Here is a 16,817-nt window from a genome sequence, read left to right as displayed (position 1 = left end):
GCTTTTTTGTACAGCAGGGACCAGAACTGTGCACAGGATTCCAGGTGTGGCCTGACAAGCGCCAAGTAGAGAGGGATCATGACTTCTTTCTCTCTGCTGGTGATGCCCTTTTGGATGCAACCCAGCCTCCTGTTGGCCTTCTCGGCCGCAGCAGCACCCTGCTCACTCATATTGAGCTTCCCGCCCACCAGGACCCCCAGGTCCCTTTCCACGGAGCTGCTCTCCAGCCAGGTGGACCCACCACCACAGCACACCGTCCATTCAGCCACACACTCCACTGTATCCCCCTCTGACCCAAGGGCTCTCCAGCTCCCTTCCTCTCCTTGGCTTTCCCAAGGACATGGCACATGCCCCACAGCTCTTGCCTCAGGGAGGATTTAGGTATAATGCTTACAGGACCAAGAGTGCTGCTCAGCGCTCTCTGTACTTGTTAATAGTCTGGCAGCAAAACCTGTCTGGGAAGCTGAGCCGAGCTCAGTCCCCAACCAAATTACAGGCACTGTGTGATCTGCAGGTACTATCTGAGCTGGCAGGGCAGCCACGCGCCTGGGTGGTGCTTCGTCTCGACTTTGAGAGTGGAACAGCAGTCACAGAGAGAGATGTTGAGCTTGTGAATGTTTTGGTTTTTGTTCTTTTTTGGTGATGGAGTGAATTTAAGGACTAGAAGGCATGTTTCCAGAAACTAATTACAGAGGTAAGTGCAGCCTTCCTCCGAGAACAGCATTCAAGTGGAGATTATTCGGCTGTGTGCCTCACTTTCTTAACACGACCATGTAATCAGCATGTCACCTTCATGCCTCCTGGAAGCTACACTTGGCACTAAGATCTGTATAAGTCAGAGGCACCTTGCAGGAGAGTTGCAGACTGCAAAACTAATTAAAGAAAATACACTAATTAGTTAACTGATTTCCTATTAGTTTCCCCATAAAGAGCCATTACACAGGCAATTTATTCAGCAAGAGGATGTTATTTGTAAGTATGAACAAATAAGACTCAGTTTGCATTTCCGATGCAACTAAGGTCTGACAGCAAAGCAGGAAGAGGCTCACGAAGGTCACCGGAACCTCCAGCAGTGGGGACACGCGTTGTTGCTGCACGACCTTTGCAGACGTCTGCAGAACTTCTGCAGGAAGACAAGCAGCAGAGGCAATGTACTGACCGGGGCAGTACCTGAGAGCCTTGGAGGAGTTTAGGGAACCAGCCAAGGGTACCCGTGCTTTTGCATTTGTGTAATACTTTCCAACTGAGCTCCAGAGCTTCCCCCTCCTTCTGCCCAAGCTGCTACTGCCTCCCCGTCCCACCTGTTTTAGAGAGGGAGATGGGATTATCTCACAGGAGAAGGGCTTGCCCTTTCCTTCATTTTCTGCACCCCAGGCAGGCAAAGCAGATTCCTCAAGCGAGGGGGAAGTGTTTCCCCCTTTTTATATGAAGGCCGCCTTAGACTGATGCTTAGCCCTCGGGAGCTGACTCCACACAGATCCCTCACACTACTTCAGATGCTGCAGTGTCACGTCTGGTCTCCTGCCGCTGCTCCCTGGAGGGTGCAGGTCTCCTGTAGGGCCCGTCTCAGACCTGCCAGCCTCACGCTAGCAGGTATCACAGGCACCCTTGGCTGTCACAGACGGCAATGAAAAACAGCACGCAGCTGACTCCTCCCAACCCAGCGCATTCACACCCCTCAGGTGGTCACTCCACCGAGCACGTCCCTCAGGACAGGCCGCTCCACACGAAGCAGTGTTCCTACTCGGCTGTGCTTGCCTGGGCTAAGGGATGAGGATGCAGCTACTTTATATGCTGTTTAGACTTCAAGCAAAGGGATGAAGAAGTCCTCTGCTCCAAACCTCTGCCACAAGCTGCTATCTCGCTGTTGGTATCCTGTTCACACGGATCATTTGGAGTCAGAGAGAAAGTCCCACCGCTCCCTCAGGAGCTGATCCCATGGCTGACCAAGGCTTCAGTTTCAGCACCTCCGAGTTCAGCTTCCAGCCACCGACCTTTCTTCCCTTTTTGCTGCTAGGTTAGTGTCTTCTCCTTGAGAAGGCATTTTCTCCATCATGGCAAATCACTCCTCTGTCTAATCAGTTTATCAAAATGACTGCAGTCTTCCTGGCTGGAATTCTCTCAGCTCGAGTGCTCTCATAGCTTCTCTGCCCTGCTGCGTGCATTAACGTTTCCTGAAGTGCTCTCACCTCCCTACTGCACCTTGCCTTGCCAACATCACGCTGGGGGCAAGCCCACCTTCATCCCCTTCCTACCTGTCCAAGGACCACAAGCTCTTTGTTCAAAGCTTGTGCTGGGGGCAGAGGATGAGCTGTTTCATGTTCTGAGGAGGAAGCAGAAGATCCCAGCGCTCACCTACAGCAAAGCCAGTTTGCCACTAACAGGCGGCTCAGCGCAGAGCAGACTCATAGCAGGCACGTGGCACTGGGTACTCACCTTCTCTGGCCTCTTGCTAACAGCAGCAATTTGGCTGATGGGGAGGGCAGATGTGTTACTGGCAAAGATACAGTGAGCAGGAATCACCTGTGGGGGTGGAAGAGACAGTGTAAACGGACAGGCTCCAGAGTCAGATCCAGAGCAGAGCCCTGAGAGAACAGTACCAGCACCTGGTAACCCTGACAAACAAGGCAAACCTGTTTTTCTCTGTCAGGGCAGACAGCATTAGAAACTAAGGCTAAAGCAGCAGCCCAAGTCAGCCAGATCTGACCTCCCCTGAGCTCTCCCCAGGTCTGCAATGTTACTCTCAGAGCCCCCGTGTTTCTGCCACACCGTTCCAACTACACTGGACGCTGCAGGGAGGGACTTCAGAAAGGTGCACAGACCAGCTCCTTTACCATACAGTTACTTCCCCAAGCGTGCTCTTGAACAGAAAAGAGCAGTGGCAGCAAGCTAGAGACAGTAAGTAAGGAACTGCAAGTTGTGGAGATACCAAAAGACATTACGGTCATACTGATGTTTTTTTGGAGCAGCTCCCAGGAGCCAGGGAATGTCAGAACTGCCCCATTCAGCTAAGAACTAGGGATTCCTTATTGAACAGTGAATATCCTTAGTGAACAGGAAGGCTGCCCTTGACACTCGCCCAGGTACTGACATAAATAACTTGCACCAAGCACCAAACTGCAGCACAAAGGAGATGTGACAAACGCAGCAGCACAGGGCAGGACACCCTGAGTCCCCACCATACGGGGGCCATACCTAGCACAAGCTGCTCAGAATTGATACTCACGGCCTCCACTTCCTTCAGCACTTTGTGCTTGATGTTAATGTCCTCGAACACAGCCTCGATCACCATGTCTGCCTTCTCAAAGCCCTTGTAGTCCAGCTGGCCCGTCAGGTTGCTGAGAATGGAGTCCCTCTCAAACGATGTCAGACTCTTCTTCTTCACCTTGCTGTTCAGCCTGGGGAAGGACAGCTCTGTCACAGCTCCCGGGCAGGCCAGCCCAGACTGCTAGAGGTGCACCACAACACCAAGGGCATCCCTCCCTCCTGGAGCTGGGACCCAAAACACCATCTCCAATCCAGCAGGACTGTTACTCTGCCTACTGGCCCCTCCTTCCCTCTGGAGAAAGGAGAGGCATGCTCACACAACCCAGCTGGTACATTAGTCTGAAGGTCAATCACTGACACTCCTGATGATGCACAGCTGAGCACTATTGCTGAGCCAGGAGGGCAGGGGAAAGAAATCCAGCTTTTCAGAAGTCTGACCCAATGCCTCCCCTGACGTGGGCCTCTAGGCAGCCAGGATTACTCCCTCCCCCTTTAGCTCTATAAGCTACTGCTAAATCTAAAAGCTAAAGCAATCATCTGTTAGGTTGTCTACCTACCTAAGGAGCTAAGGCTGAATACACTGGGCCTATTTCGTAGCAATATCCCAGCACACTGCATAGGGCAACCTTAAAAGAAAGCATTTCTGTGACATCTGGTGGTAGAAGACTCCAGAGGAACAGAGGTGTCAGGAGTTCCTGACTGCCTGAAAGCAGAGGAATATTTTGACTAAAGGAAGCCCCAGCCCATCCTGAGCAAATTCCTTTAGACTCACGTACCCCTTGAAGACCTGCTGCTGTCCTCTGTCCAAGCCTTGCTGCGCTGTGTCCTTCAGAATGGTCTTCAGCCCCTTATCCACTGAAACCTGTGCGATCCCAGCTCCCATGAGCCCTGCTCCCAGCACCGCCAGGGTCCTGCACAGAAAGGGACGAGAGGGACACGTTCAAAGCTAGAAATAGCTGAATCCCCATTGTTACCATCAGACTTGCACAGATCCTGCCCACCCAGGCACTATTTTTAGTGAGGTCACGCAAGAAGATTTCACTTGTGGGCGAGCCCTCTGAACTGCAGAGGATTAGCCTCCCGGAGGCTGGAAACCTCTGCTCTGCTACGCTGCTTTTCAGGACTCTAGGCCACTCAGTCCCAAGAGCCTTTTAGTAGAGGTCCCCCAACTGCTCCTTCAGGCATCCCACGCTTGCACTTACTTGACCTCTCGCTGAGGTGTTCCAAACTTGTTCTTCTTGCAGCGCACCTGCCCGTGGTAAAGCCCAATCAGCGCCTTGGACTCCTTAGTCATTGCAAGTTGGCCAAAGCCCTGGAAGAAAGGGAAGAGGGAAGCAGAGAGTTTGGCGTTTAACAGCTGCCTCGCTTCCAGCATGCACACATCAAGAACATGGCAAGGGGAGAGCACAGCCACCCATGCAACTGCACAGACGAGTAACCTGGTTAGGAAAGGAAGAACGGAGAGGGCATATGTATCCTCTGCAGAGAGGCACCTTCTGTGCTAAGCACAGCCCGCTTTGCACCACTGCCTCCCATACGGGCTGCCAGAAAGCAGTAGGAAATGTCCTTTCTCATAAACAATATAATTGAAAGCATCTGAAAGAGCACACACCTCTAACACTCATGTCTAGAGGGGCAGGGGTTCTGCCAGGGAACAAGAGCAGCCGCAGTGTTTCCGTGTCCGTCTCCTTCCTATCCCGGGAATCACTCGCAGCTCATTGCCACCCTCCCAGCACAGCTCCGGGAGCAGCATTCCCTGGCAGTTCACTGCTGTGATGGTAAGCCAGAAGCGACCCGGCTGCCTCGGCCAGCCAGCAGCTGCGGGGTCCTATGAGATCGATGCAGGAGCCACTTCTCCTTCCCCAGTGGCAGGACCGTATTTCACCGACACGGGACCCTTTCTCCCCCGTGTGCATCCTGCACCAGCTGGGGGCATTGCCCCGGTGGCTTCCAGGGGAAAGGGCCCTGCCCTCGGACTTTGAGAAAAGCCTTTACACAGGCCCATTCTCACTGACAGCAGTTGTCTGATCCTATTTTTGGAGGATCATGGACAGGCAACAAAATCAAAGGCCTGCATAACCTCCCAGCACTCAGCATGAAACAGGGAAGTAGTCAGGAAGACAAAAGACAGCGTAAGGCGACAGAAAACTAAAGTTGCTTGAGCCAAGTCAGCTAAGGAAAGCCGCCAACGCAACGTAGTTCATAGCAGTCTGTATCTTCCTTCACCACTGTCCTGTGAGTTAAAGGCTTGCTAAAATATCAGAAACGCAAAGCCTGGAAGAGAATCTGCAAGGGAAAGAGGGAGGCATTAAAAAAGACACGACACTGACACTTATTATTCTTTAGAGGGTTCTGGAAAGATCTCCATCCTGCTGCTGTTCTTGGGAAAAAACATTCATTCTTTTCTGTAAGGAACAGAGTATCCCAAGCCTTTTATTCAGCACCAGACCGAACGTGGACGGAATGCATAACCAGAGCAGATGGGGTATACCCAGGAGGTCGCTGCTAAGGTAGGAGGCAGACAGCTACATCTCAGACCAGGACCTTGTCACCAGAAGACAACAAAAGGAGCTACTAAGCACAGCAGGAAAGACTGCGGGATGTGACAGAGAAACTGGTGAAAGTTACGGACAGTACTGCGGGGGACGGATGGATTTCACCGGCGGTTACGGGGCAGTGACGTGAGAGAGGACCCAAATGCAGAGACAACCAGATGGGACTCTTGTGGGTCTTCTGGGGAGTCAGGTCTTGCAGAGCCAGCAGTGCCCAGGTAACCACACCAGTGACACTGGGGGGGGGGGCAGGATTACCTCATCAATATTAGAAATACCAAATTTGAGTACAGACACAGCAAAACTGGGACCTATGAGGAAAAACTAATTAGGGGCAGGTTGTTTATTAGGGCAGAGAAAGGGAGGGATCAAGACGGCTGAGGATGAACAAGCATGGGAAAACAAAGGCTGTGTGTGTGTGGAATAAAAGGCTCACGCATAAGCAAGCCGCTGCTGAGTATGCTTGCCTGCTCAAGCCCTGGGCCTGCCCACCACAGCCTGTCCTACCTCCGTACTAAACTCTATTCCTGTTTTCCCCAAGTGTGTCACTAGCAAACCTCAAGCAGGACCGGATGGCATTTAGGGCATGAGGTCCCTGTGCCAGAAGCTGGTCAGACTGGGCCCTGTGGCCAACTAATTAACAGATTAAACATCTACAGCCAGCTCCTAAAGGGGGTGTGTGTGTGTGCGCACGTGGGCACTTATTGCCACACATGGACTTCAATTCTGATCAGCCAACCAGGAGGACCAGCATCAGTCACCCACGTTGGCCATGCCTGTGCGTGGTTTGTGTTTACGTGGGTGTCACCAGGAAGGGCACCGTGCCGTCTGTGCAGCCAGCCGTGCCTGTACTCCGTGTTTGTGAACACACACGCGCGTGTACCTACGCCTCTGCAATAGGGTACCTCTTCTGTGATTCTCATACCTGCTCAGTCTCACCACTGGCTGGATCTAGGAAGGGGAAAAGCAGCAAGCAGAACAAGTGAAGTCTTCTGGGCTTTAAAGCACAAAAGACACGACTTCCCTTAACAGTCATTACTGGTACTAAACACAACCGATGTGCCAGGGAACTAAGGAGCTGAAGGGAAAGGAAGAATGAAATAGAGGCTTATTTCACAGACTCACAGAACCGCTGAATAGTTGAGGCTGGAAGAGACCTGTGGAGATTGTCTTGTCCCACCCCATCGCTCAAAGCAGAGCCAACTAGAGCAGGCTGCTTAGGACCATCCCCGGCTGGGCTTTGAATATCGCCACGGAGGGAGACTCCACAGCCTCTCTGGGCAACCTGTTCCAGCATTCAATCACCTTTACAGTAAAAAAGTTGTTTTGCATATTTAAGTGGAATTTCCTGTTTCAGTTTGTGCCTGTTACCTCTTTTTCTGCTACTGGATACCGATGAGAAGAGCGTAGCTACGCCTTCTTTACCGCTTCCTACCAGGTATTGATGCACACTGAGAAGATCCCCCCGAGCCTTCCCTTCTCCAGGCTGAACAGTCCCAGCTCTCCCAGCCTCTCCTCGTGTGCCAGATGCTCCAGGCCTTTAATCATCCTTGTGGCCCTTCGCTGGACTCTCTCCAGTCAGCTGGCCCCCAGCCTGTACCAGTGCACGGGGTTGTTCCTCCCCAGGGGCAGCACTTGGCATCTCCCTTTGCTGAGCTTCACAAGGCTCCTGTCTGCCCAGCTATCCAGCCTGCTGAGGTCCTCCCTGAATGGCCAGTACACTGACTGCAGTGGCTACTAAATAAGTAAGTTCAACCAAGGAATAAGGAGAGAGAAGTCCTGTTGTGGGTGAGAAACCACCACTGAAAAAACCCACCTAATTTTCAAAAGTACCTGAAGTTATCAATGGGTGAAAACGGACCAGCACAAAGTACCTGGACTAGAAAACAGGACACACAGCAAAACAAGAGTAATGGAGAACTGATGGAAAAGATGATGGTGAAAAAAGGTGACGGAGTAAATAGAACATTGGTAAAAATGAAAGTTAATTCTTGGAAGAAATTACTTGTTTGCACCAAATTGCCTGGAAACGCTGCTGAGACTGAGTGCGCTACACCCACACCTCTAGGTCACCTGTCCCGTGGGACAATCAGAAAACACAAACAGTGCTCAGACACACAGAGAAATCGGCGTCCTGTACGTGAAACCTGGATCGGTGAACTCCGTCTGGTTATTCCCCACCCAAAAAGATAAACCAGACAGGAATGAGAAAAGGCACAGACTGTTTTCACAGATGAGGAACCTTGACAAACAGTTCTGTTGTTCAAGAGAGGCCTTTTCACAGCCCCACTGCCAGAAGAGGAGGCAGGGAGCAAGTCACCAGTTTGAGCAGCCTGTGATGAATATTATCCTTTGTGCGTGGTTAAGCACAAATCCCTCCCAACTACACAACTACCATTACTACCAGGGATCTAATCTCCTTACCTGGGATTCAGTGAGGTATCCGGCATCACGCCCCTGATCAAGACCAGTCTTTACAACCTAGTCAAAGAAGAACAATAAAGATACACTGCTGTTAAGTCACGTCTGCCGACAGCTACGCTTTAATGAGATTAGTCGTTTAGCTGCACCTCCTGTTCTCACAAGTGACCCCTCCCCAATATTCAAGGTGCGCTTCAGACTCTCTGGGTCCTGTCCGTGCTGTTCAAAGCAGAGCTATGAATCACCTTGTCCTTCTAGCCCAGAATGGCTACGATGGCGAGGGATTTTCTATCAGGTTAATTTTTACACATACCTTGCGGTTTCAGGAATTGCTTTCAGTAGGACTGTGCTCCTGTAATGTCATTGCTCTCAGAGGGGGGCATTCACAGGTTTTAGAGAAGTCTTGGCAACAACTTAAATAGTGAAAAGTCATTTTAAAATAAGGGTCCAACCATGGACAGAGTCTGTAAGTAACACAATGCCTATGGGACTCAGGAGACTGTTGTGTGGTTAGCGCTATGAAAACAGCAATTTATATTCTCCTGGCTTCCAACAGGTTAACCCAACTCTTCAGAAACTATAGGAAACCTGGAAAAACTGCAGCTGAAAGTTTAATGGACAAAGTATTCCAGCTAAGCCTTTCCTCGATTGGGATTCTTGATCTTCCCCTTACTGGTACCAGTACCATATAAATTGGTGATCATATTCTGGGAAGCTATTCTGAATTTCACCATGCTTGCTCGACACACCACATAGCTAGCACTCATCAAGACTGAGCTTCTGTGAAGATCGGGATGCATGGCCTGACTCGGAGGAAGGAGCCACCTTCCCCGTCTGCTGCCGTATTATCCCACAGATCCACCTTCAGATTCTTGGGCCTCGCAGTGGGAGTTACCTCAATGATCTTTAGTGGAGCAGGGTAGAGTCCTTTGGTTTGCTTCTGAACTTTGCCCTCCACTGTCTTGTAGACCTGCTGCCTCACAAACGGAAGAGCCATAGCATAGTCTGTTATCTCTGCAAGACAGGACAAAACACGTCTCAGCACAGTGCTATACACACAATCAGCCTTTAAACGATTAACCTGAAAGTTAAAGAGCATAGATGTGAATGTTGCGTATCTGCAATAGAAACATGCACCTGAAAGCTCTGTGGAGTCGAACTCACACCGAGGTGTCATCATTTCTGGGCTCTGCTAACTGCATAAGGGTGCTGCTGAAGAGGATTAGTACAGAGCAGACCCACGTGCCTCTTTCCACTTGATTACACAAGCCTGGTACAGAACTTGCTACTAAAAATTTGAAGACGGGTAGTCCTCTGGAGGTAGCTGCTGCTCTTTCCCTAAGGCCTGGCTCCCTTCTAGTACACTTCAGGAGCCACTATGTGCAGCTCTGGCAACGCCTCTTGAAGATTACATCTGCAGAGCAATGTCTTCTCTACAAACCCATCTGGCTCAAAGGACAACTACAACATGAAATAACTTTGTTTTGAAAATGGAATTAAGTAGGAGCGTGAACACATCCCTGAGAAGCAAAGCTGGACTATCCTCACTACAGCCCCTTGGGATCTGGTTATGATGCCCACAGACTTACTCTGTATGAGCCCCTTCGATCTTTTGGCAGACACAGTCCTGTTGGCTAGTCCTCTGGCAAAGCCGATTGCTACCTCCTCCAAGTACTCAATCGTCCGTGCTTCTGGAGCCTTCACACCTGGCCCTGTGAACAAGAGAGACGTCTTGAGGAAATGCAGCAGAAGTTATCACTGATGGATGATGATGCAGAAAAGCAAGGCTGAGACAGCAACATGATGTTCCTTTGAATTGCTACCATCCTATTCCCCGCCGCCCGTTTGACTTTTCTTCTTTATGAACAATGACGGAAAGGCTCAGCGGGCAATTATACGAAGGCCCCAAGGCATTTAATATCCACAGCATTATACAGAAACGCCAGCTGCCAGCGGGAGCAGCCACTTACACATCAACACGGCTTTCACAGAGCCATGCGAGCTTTGGTTGGAAGGGGACATGGGACACCAACCAGTCTGACCCACTGCTGAAAGCAGGGCCAAGTTCAAAGTTAAACCCACCTCTGGAATTAGATCAGGTTGCTCAGGGCCACGTTCTGCCAGTCTCTGAACACCTCCAAGGACGGAGGTCCCGTCACCTCTCTGGGCCCGTTTCAGTGCCTGACCATCTTACTGCAAACCGTGCCCTTTATTCCTCAACCTTTTAGTTTGCATAATTGCAGGCACCCCTGCATCTCAACAGAACTCAAGCGTTCTGCCTCCCCTCCCTCTTGTCGCACCTCTCCTTTCTTATGTGGTACAGTCAGTCTGCACAACCAAGTTGTACCAACGCTGTCGCTATTAAACATACAGCCGACCGTTATGAAGCACCATGTTCCTGAAAATTACCTGTACTGGAGCTGGTGTCCAATGAAACCTCAATCTTTGCCCTCAGGTGCAGGAAACCTCTCACTTGCTTTAGCCAGCGCCACAGACAGCGACATCCAGCCAGGCTCCAGGTGGTGTGCCAGCCATCTTGTGGCCCACCTGTGCTAACTTAAACCTGTCCCACACACAGCGAAGCAAGCCGCCACAAAACCAGTTTTAGCAATCTCTGAGGGCGGGTTGCAAAATTTGCAAGCACAGGACTCGTATCATCAGTACAGGATAGAGTACAGGGCTGCAAAGGTGGTTGTGTACAGTTGCTGGAGGCAAATACAGTGAGTCTTTAATGAAAGAGCAATGCCCAGCAATTCTGCACAGGGCCACCAGCTAAACGTGCAGCCTTGGGCTGCCTCTGAACTAGACCAAACCTGATGAGGTTACAATTCTGTATCCTTACAGCTGGGCAATCTCATGAACCTTCACTATAAGCTGCTCCAGCCACACCCAGATGCCGCACAGAGCCTTCAGATCGAAGAAAACACCACAGCAGATGGTTAAAGAACAAAGAACACCCCCAGAAACCCCCTCCTCTTTCACCTCCCACTACTCTCGCCCTCCACCAAAAGCTGAGGTCTTCAACTTTAAGGTTTCACCTCTCTTCTCATAAAGACCTGAGAGTATATACTCAGCAGACCCCAAATGCTGCCTGCTGGAGGGTCTCTCCAAGAAGCAAATAAAGGAGCACGTACATTTTGATCAGATCATGAAAGCTCACTGTTAAGAAGTCTCACTCGTACCCTGGCAGTACGTCAGAGCCATTCCAGAGGAAAACAGTCCAAACAAAACAACGTATTTCACTTTACAGGCAGCTCAGAAATCTTAACCTAGAGCTGCTGCATAATCTGCATGTCAGCAATGCCCCGGGGATTTTCGAGAATTTACTGGAAGTTTGAGAGCATTTGGGATTTCAGAGCTCAAGCCTTACCAGCTTCCAAATTCTTTTCCCACCACTTCAAGGCAACATGTCTGAGACCTTCGGCTTTAGTGACCTGATGTGCTACAAGACGTGAATTCCTGATTTTCCCTTCCATTAGCTTGAGTGTTCAACACCAACAAGCACTGGACTTTGATACTACAGCTGAAGAAAAGAGCTGTTTAGTTGTAAGTCTGAGCCGTAAGAACTATTCGGGCAAGGTGGTCAAACCCACATACGTGGGGTTACTTTACCTGCAGTTACCTCCTAACATTTTGTAGCATCCTAACCCAGGAGCTCCAAGCTGTCAACTCACATCTGCTTTCTTATATAAAAGGCACACGCCAGAATTAGATCTGGGCACAGCAGTAAACAGATCAAGAGAATGCTGTAGAGCTCCCTGCTGAAGGAGACCTGATTGCACCCCATGAATTTGCCTCCTGATTAATGCTGTCTCTCTCCTTCAAAGCTTTCTATAATCAGTTAAAGCATCACCCCAGTTAAAGCTGCTTTTGCCCAGTCATTGAGAACGAACATGAGAATACTCAGCAGAAAGCCTTCTGGCAGCGGCTGCTATTTGAATGAACAAGGAATGCCTCTAATGCTTGCATATAATTTGTTTTGTTGTCTTGCTCCGACATGCTTACCTGGTCTGAGCTAGGATTCCAAACAGCTCGTCAGAAAGTTCAGGTTTCCTTTAAGCAAGCCAGCGTAATCATTGGTATAAAAAGCCACATTTGCTGGCTCTTAAGAGCCAATTCACATTTAAGCAAGTATGGAGTGGTAAAGTTCATTCAGGCAATTTTAACTCAAGCCTGGGTAGTGTTAATCCATTTTATAAGTGAGAATACAGCTAAGGACATCTCATCCAGCTGAACACTGGCACGTCAGACAGAACAGACACAGGGGCTTCCCTTGCATCTCTCAGGGCCGGCGGCAGCACCTTTTCTTTTTATTTCCTTTTCTTCAAATTCAGGAGCTGAGGGCCACCAGGGTACTCTGGCCATGCTCTGCCTGGGGAAACCAAGCTCAGCACGCTGCAACGGTGCGGCAGTACCAGCTGGCACAGTGGTTTCCATTCTACCTCCTCGCTGCGGCTGCTCGCACCTTTCAGAGGAGGCTGTGGAGGGTTTGCCCCTCCATTTAGTCACCTTCTGAGAAAGCCCCCCTAGCGAAGGAACAGCAGAAGCAAGAAATTATTCGTTAGCCCACTCAGCGCTTGGAAGTGCAATTTGGTCTGCAGTTTGTAAGGAATTTCTGCATCCGACTTAAAGTCACTTGGGAATTCAGAGCACCTAGGCTGTGAGGGTTGGCTGCTTCTCAAGATCTTGTCACAGAGATTAACATCTGCAGGCTGCATAAATGTAGGCATCAGTCATCTATTCTCCTTTCATTATGGGTTGCAATCTGTCCCTCTGACATGATAAATGAGGAATGCAGGTTCTTATCTGTATAATTAGCTTACGCAAGAGCGCCAGCAAGCCTGCCCTCTACGCTGACCTTTCCCTACTCACTTAGCTTTAGCAGGAGCCTGACATTTCAAGGTCTCCGTGCACATGCCTCTAAGGTGGGAACGGAGATCGCACTGCAGAGCACGGTAAGGGCTTTGCAGTCCATACGCCTTGCCCCCACTGCTGACTGCATCAGTGGCTTCTGCAGCCGTTCCAGTAGGGTGGAGGGGTTAATCGACAGGCAGCAGATCAAGCAACTGAGAGGCATCACGTCTGACCTAGTGGGTCCACCAGCTGGTCAACCAGACCCATCTTCTTTGCTTTGTCAGCACGGATGTTCCTTCCAGTCAGCATCATATCAAAGGCAGCAGGAAGTCCCACCTGAAAGGGCAGAAAGGGGATTTCAGAACGGGAGCATGCCATGCAGCCGAAGGGGCTATCAAGTGAAGTTTTTCTCTTACTTACCATCTTTGGCAGCCTCTGAGTACCCCCTGCCCCTGGCAGGAGACCCAGTAACACTTCAGGTGTTCCCAAGATTGTTTTCTTGTCCTTTGTTGCTATTCTGTAGTGACAGGCAATGGCAACCTTAAAAAAGGAAGAGGAAACTAAAGGTTTCCCTGTGCAAGACCACAGAAGAACTGGGCATCCATAACAAAAGGAGTCTTCCACACATCGCCTCAGCTTTCTTCTCGACCCTACCCCAATTCCCTAATTCACCTGCCCAAATTCCCTCTGTGCTCAACTGACAGCTTCTTCCAGCAAGGGAAGCGCACGCAGGGCAAGCAGCTATGACACGAACGTGAAACTACCAAACTGAGCCAAGCTATTTTTAAATCTCATCTAGACCATCAAGGGCTAAATTCATTCACCACACCGAGAGCATGGTCCCATTTACAGATCAACCATGATACTTGGCTTATTGCTGGATCACCAAGTCCAGATCTGTGACCACAGTGCTTGTAAAAAACTGCAACTGCTCGAGAAATCAGTATGCAACTGAAGAGACTCCATTCCCACAAGGTTATTCTGTTTTAGTAACAACTTTGCTCCAGAATTACCACAGTCTTTCAGTTTACAAAATCCTACATGGAGATTATGAAGCAAATACTGCGCCCAGCCAGAGCGGCAAGCAGAGTACGCGGGCCAGGGTGGAGCCTGGCCGGGTTCCCCACACTCATCCCTCAACAACCTTTACAAGACCAGAAGTTGCTGGGATACGAGACTCAGTTCATCTGAAAAGCAGCAATTTCCAGCCTGGACTCTGCCAGCAGCATTTATCCAGATCCAATGCCTGCCGGAAACAGCCGGTTTTCCCTGGGATGCTCTCATCTAAATATTAGCCTGGCCCACAGAGATTCATATTTGATTAGCTGTCTTTCAACAGAAACAGAAAAATTAGCATGGCAGAGTCCTGAAGCACAACCAAGCCATCAACTTGCCACAAACTCATTTGAATGGATGTAATGAACTCGCGTCAGGTCTCAAATCCCTCTCACACTAAGTAGTCCTGCAGGCATCCTTTGGACAGTTTAGAGAACCAGCGCTATCAGCTCCCACCGCTGCTTGTCAGGCCCAGAATTGTTCAATACCTCCAGTCCTCCTCCCAAGCAGGAGCCACTGATGGCAGCAACTATGGGCTTTGGCGACTGCTCAATTTTTTCTAGCATCTTCTGTCCTTCCTGAGAGAGCTGAGTCACTTCCTGAGAAGTCTTGCAGGCTTCAATCATGCTGCAGTGAGGCAGAAAGGCTGATCAGAATTGGAAAAGCACTGAGAAAACAGCAGTAAAATGAGAGTGCTTCGAGGAGCTGGTTCCCCTTTTCCCACAAAGCTCCAGTGACTGGCAGACAGGCAAGAGCTATTTAGTCCCCCAGTCTTAGATGAACAGACAACACAGGAAGACTACTAAATTCAGTGGGTTAAGTCACTGCATGCTGACACTGGGCTGCGCCTGCAGGCAGTGAATGAGTTTCCTTGTGTCAGAGCTTTGAAAGCCTTTGGGGGGAGAGGAGGAAGGGTCAGAGGAAGCCTCAAAGCACTTGCCAGGAAGGGTGGAGGGGAGAGCCCAGGATCGCTTTTTAGAGGAGCAGATGGCCAGTGCTCTGATGTTGCACTCCGCCAATTAGAGGCTCCCCGTGCCAATTATTCTCACGGAGGCTAGCAGCATTTGCCAGGCAGGCGCAATTCAGGCAGCTCGTAGTGTTGAGACCAGCAGACCCCACTTAAACACAGCCTGTCCTTTTGCTCTGCTTACCAGCTCTAGCTACCGCCTCCTCCCCACCACAGCATAGATCAAGTCTCTGCCCCTGAATAAAGCTAGCCAAAAAGGCAGTAAGGTTTTGAAGGGCCTATTTGTAATTCACCTTCTTTCCTCAGAGCTTTCTGGCTTTTAATGTCTTTAAACAACTATTTTGTCCTGCCCGATGTCAGGACTAGGAGCCAATGGCACTCCAGGTCCCAGTGAGAGCACCCACACGGGTCGTCCCACACCCTGCCAAAGTTACCCACGCTGAATCGCCTGGGAGGCTGCTCAGATGCCGCATGCAGCAGAGCGCCAAATCCTGCCTAATCAAGGGGCCACGCTGGCAGACTGCCAGGCACTCAAACCCAGCTTAAATGAAGTCCTGCATGTAAATTATCTGCTCTTATTGTGTCCCAGACCAAAGGACAATGCTCACCCCGCAGCCAGGAAGGGTTTCCTTGGCTGCACCCCAGCACGCAGGAAGGAGTGACCAAGTGTTACAGCCAAATGGGGCTTAATGACTAGCCATGTCCCTCTTTATCACGGTCCTAACTTCATTTGAGCAAGTCAGGCATCCTGTGCACACAGATTTCATTCCCAGCCTCTGCCTCACCCCCGGGGAGATGTCAGTGACAAAGTGCTCGGGCTTCAGAGCGCACCAGGCCGCTGGCCCCGGATGCTGGACTTCAGAGAAAGCTCCACCAGCGTAACTTCCAATGCCCCCATACTTACTCGATATCTGCTCCAGCAATGAAAGAGCCTGGCTTTGAAGAGATGAGGACGGCACTTTTGACAGCTTCATTGGCCCAGATCTCATTCATTACATCAGTAAACTCTGAGTTCAGTTGTCTGGACAGAGTGTTCACCTGAGGGCAACAAATAAGCGTTGTAAACAGGGAGCCCAGCCGACAGCGAAGTTTAACCTCTGATTAAGTACCAGATTCAGTCATCATATCATCAGAAACCTTGCACAGAAGACAGACTGACAACAGAAAACCAAAGCCAATAGTAGGTCTAAATAGATTTTCCAAGCTAGTAGGAGCAGCAGCATTACAGCCTTTTGATTTGCCTTCTGAAAAGTAAAGGACTAGACCATCCAGGAATTTGCCCAACAGCCAGACCACTGCTTGGCACAACTATAACGCTTCTGGAGCGCTCAAACTGAGCCCAGATTTCCTAAAAAAGTTAGTTCATCTCATGTCGTAATACAGCAAGAAAAAAACCTCCAAGATGAAACCCTGCAGCAGGTCATCAAGTAATCTGTTACTAAGAAGTTCCTCCTTAACTTCACCAACAGTGGGTTTGGGACCTCAAACACAGATTTTATGAGCTTCTAAGATGTTTTTTTTTTTCCTATATAACGGACAACCTTCTTAACCATCTCGAATCCAAGAACTTAGTAAGATTAAGTGGTATCTTGCCCCAGTGAGAGCGACAAGTTAGCTTAGTAGATACAAAATATTTCCAGGAGGCATTTTCAGATATCTCATGAAATGCCCAAATGCTCGTTTTCTTATTTCTATTTTGC

At 49.9% G+C, this 16,817-nt stretch overlaps 1 protein-coding gene across 1 annotated transcript in view; it reads right to left on the bottom strand.

Annotated features, from left to right (window-relative positions):
* The window catches only part of HADHA (hydroxyacyl-CoA dehydrogenase trifunctional multienzyme complex subunit alpha), a 28,170-nt gene that overhangs the window by 6,162 nt on the left and 5,191 nt on the right, over window positions 1-16,817 (bottom strand). The window contains exons 4-14 of the mRNA XM_087775117.1: window positions 16,022-16,155; window positions 14,639-14,777; window positions 13,515-13,634; window positions 13,328-13,430; window positions 9,830-9,952; window positions 9,136-9,254; window positions 8,244-8,300; window positions 4,470-4,579; window positions 4,044-4,178; window positions 3,227-3,398; window positions 2,437-2,523 (exon numbers count right to left, since the gene is read on the bottom strand). Coding sequence (XP_087631243.1) covers window positions 2,437-2,523; window positions 3,227-3,398; window positions 4,044-4,178; window positions 4,470-4,579; window positions 8,244-8,300; window positions 9,136-9,254; window positions 9,830-9,952; window positions 13,328-13,430; window positions 13,515-13,634; window positions 14,639-14,777; window positions 16,022-16,155 — 1,299 coding nt within the window. The remainder of the gene's footprint in view (window positions 1-2,436; window positions 2,524-3,226; window positions 3,399-4,043; window positions 4,179-4,469; window positions 4,580-8,243; window positions 8,301-9,135; window positions 9,255-9,829; window positions 9,953-13,327; window positions 13,431-13,514; window positions 13,635-14,638; window positions 14,778-16,021; window positions 16,156-16,817) is intronic.

Source organism: Nipponia nippon, unplaced genomic scaffold (genome assembly GCF_047370975.1).
Source record: "Nipponia nippon isolate SJK-2023a ecotype South Korea unplaced genomic scaffold, ASM4737097v1 scaffold_4, whole genome shotgun sequence".
In the NCBI taxonomy this organism is placed as follows: Eukaryota; Metazoa; Chordata; class Aves; order Pelecaniformes; family Threskiornithidae; genus Nipponia; species Nipponia nippon.
This window is presented reverse-complemented; position numbering and strand designations above follow the sequence as displayed.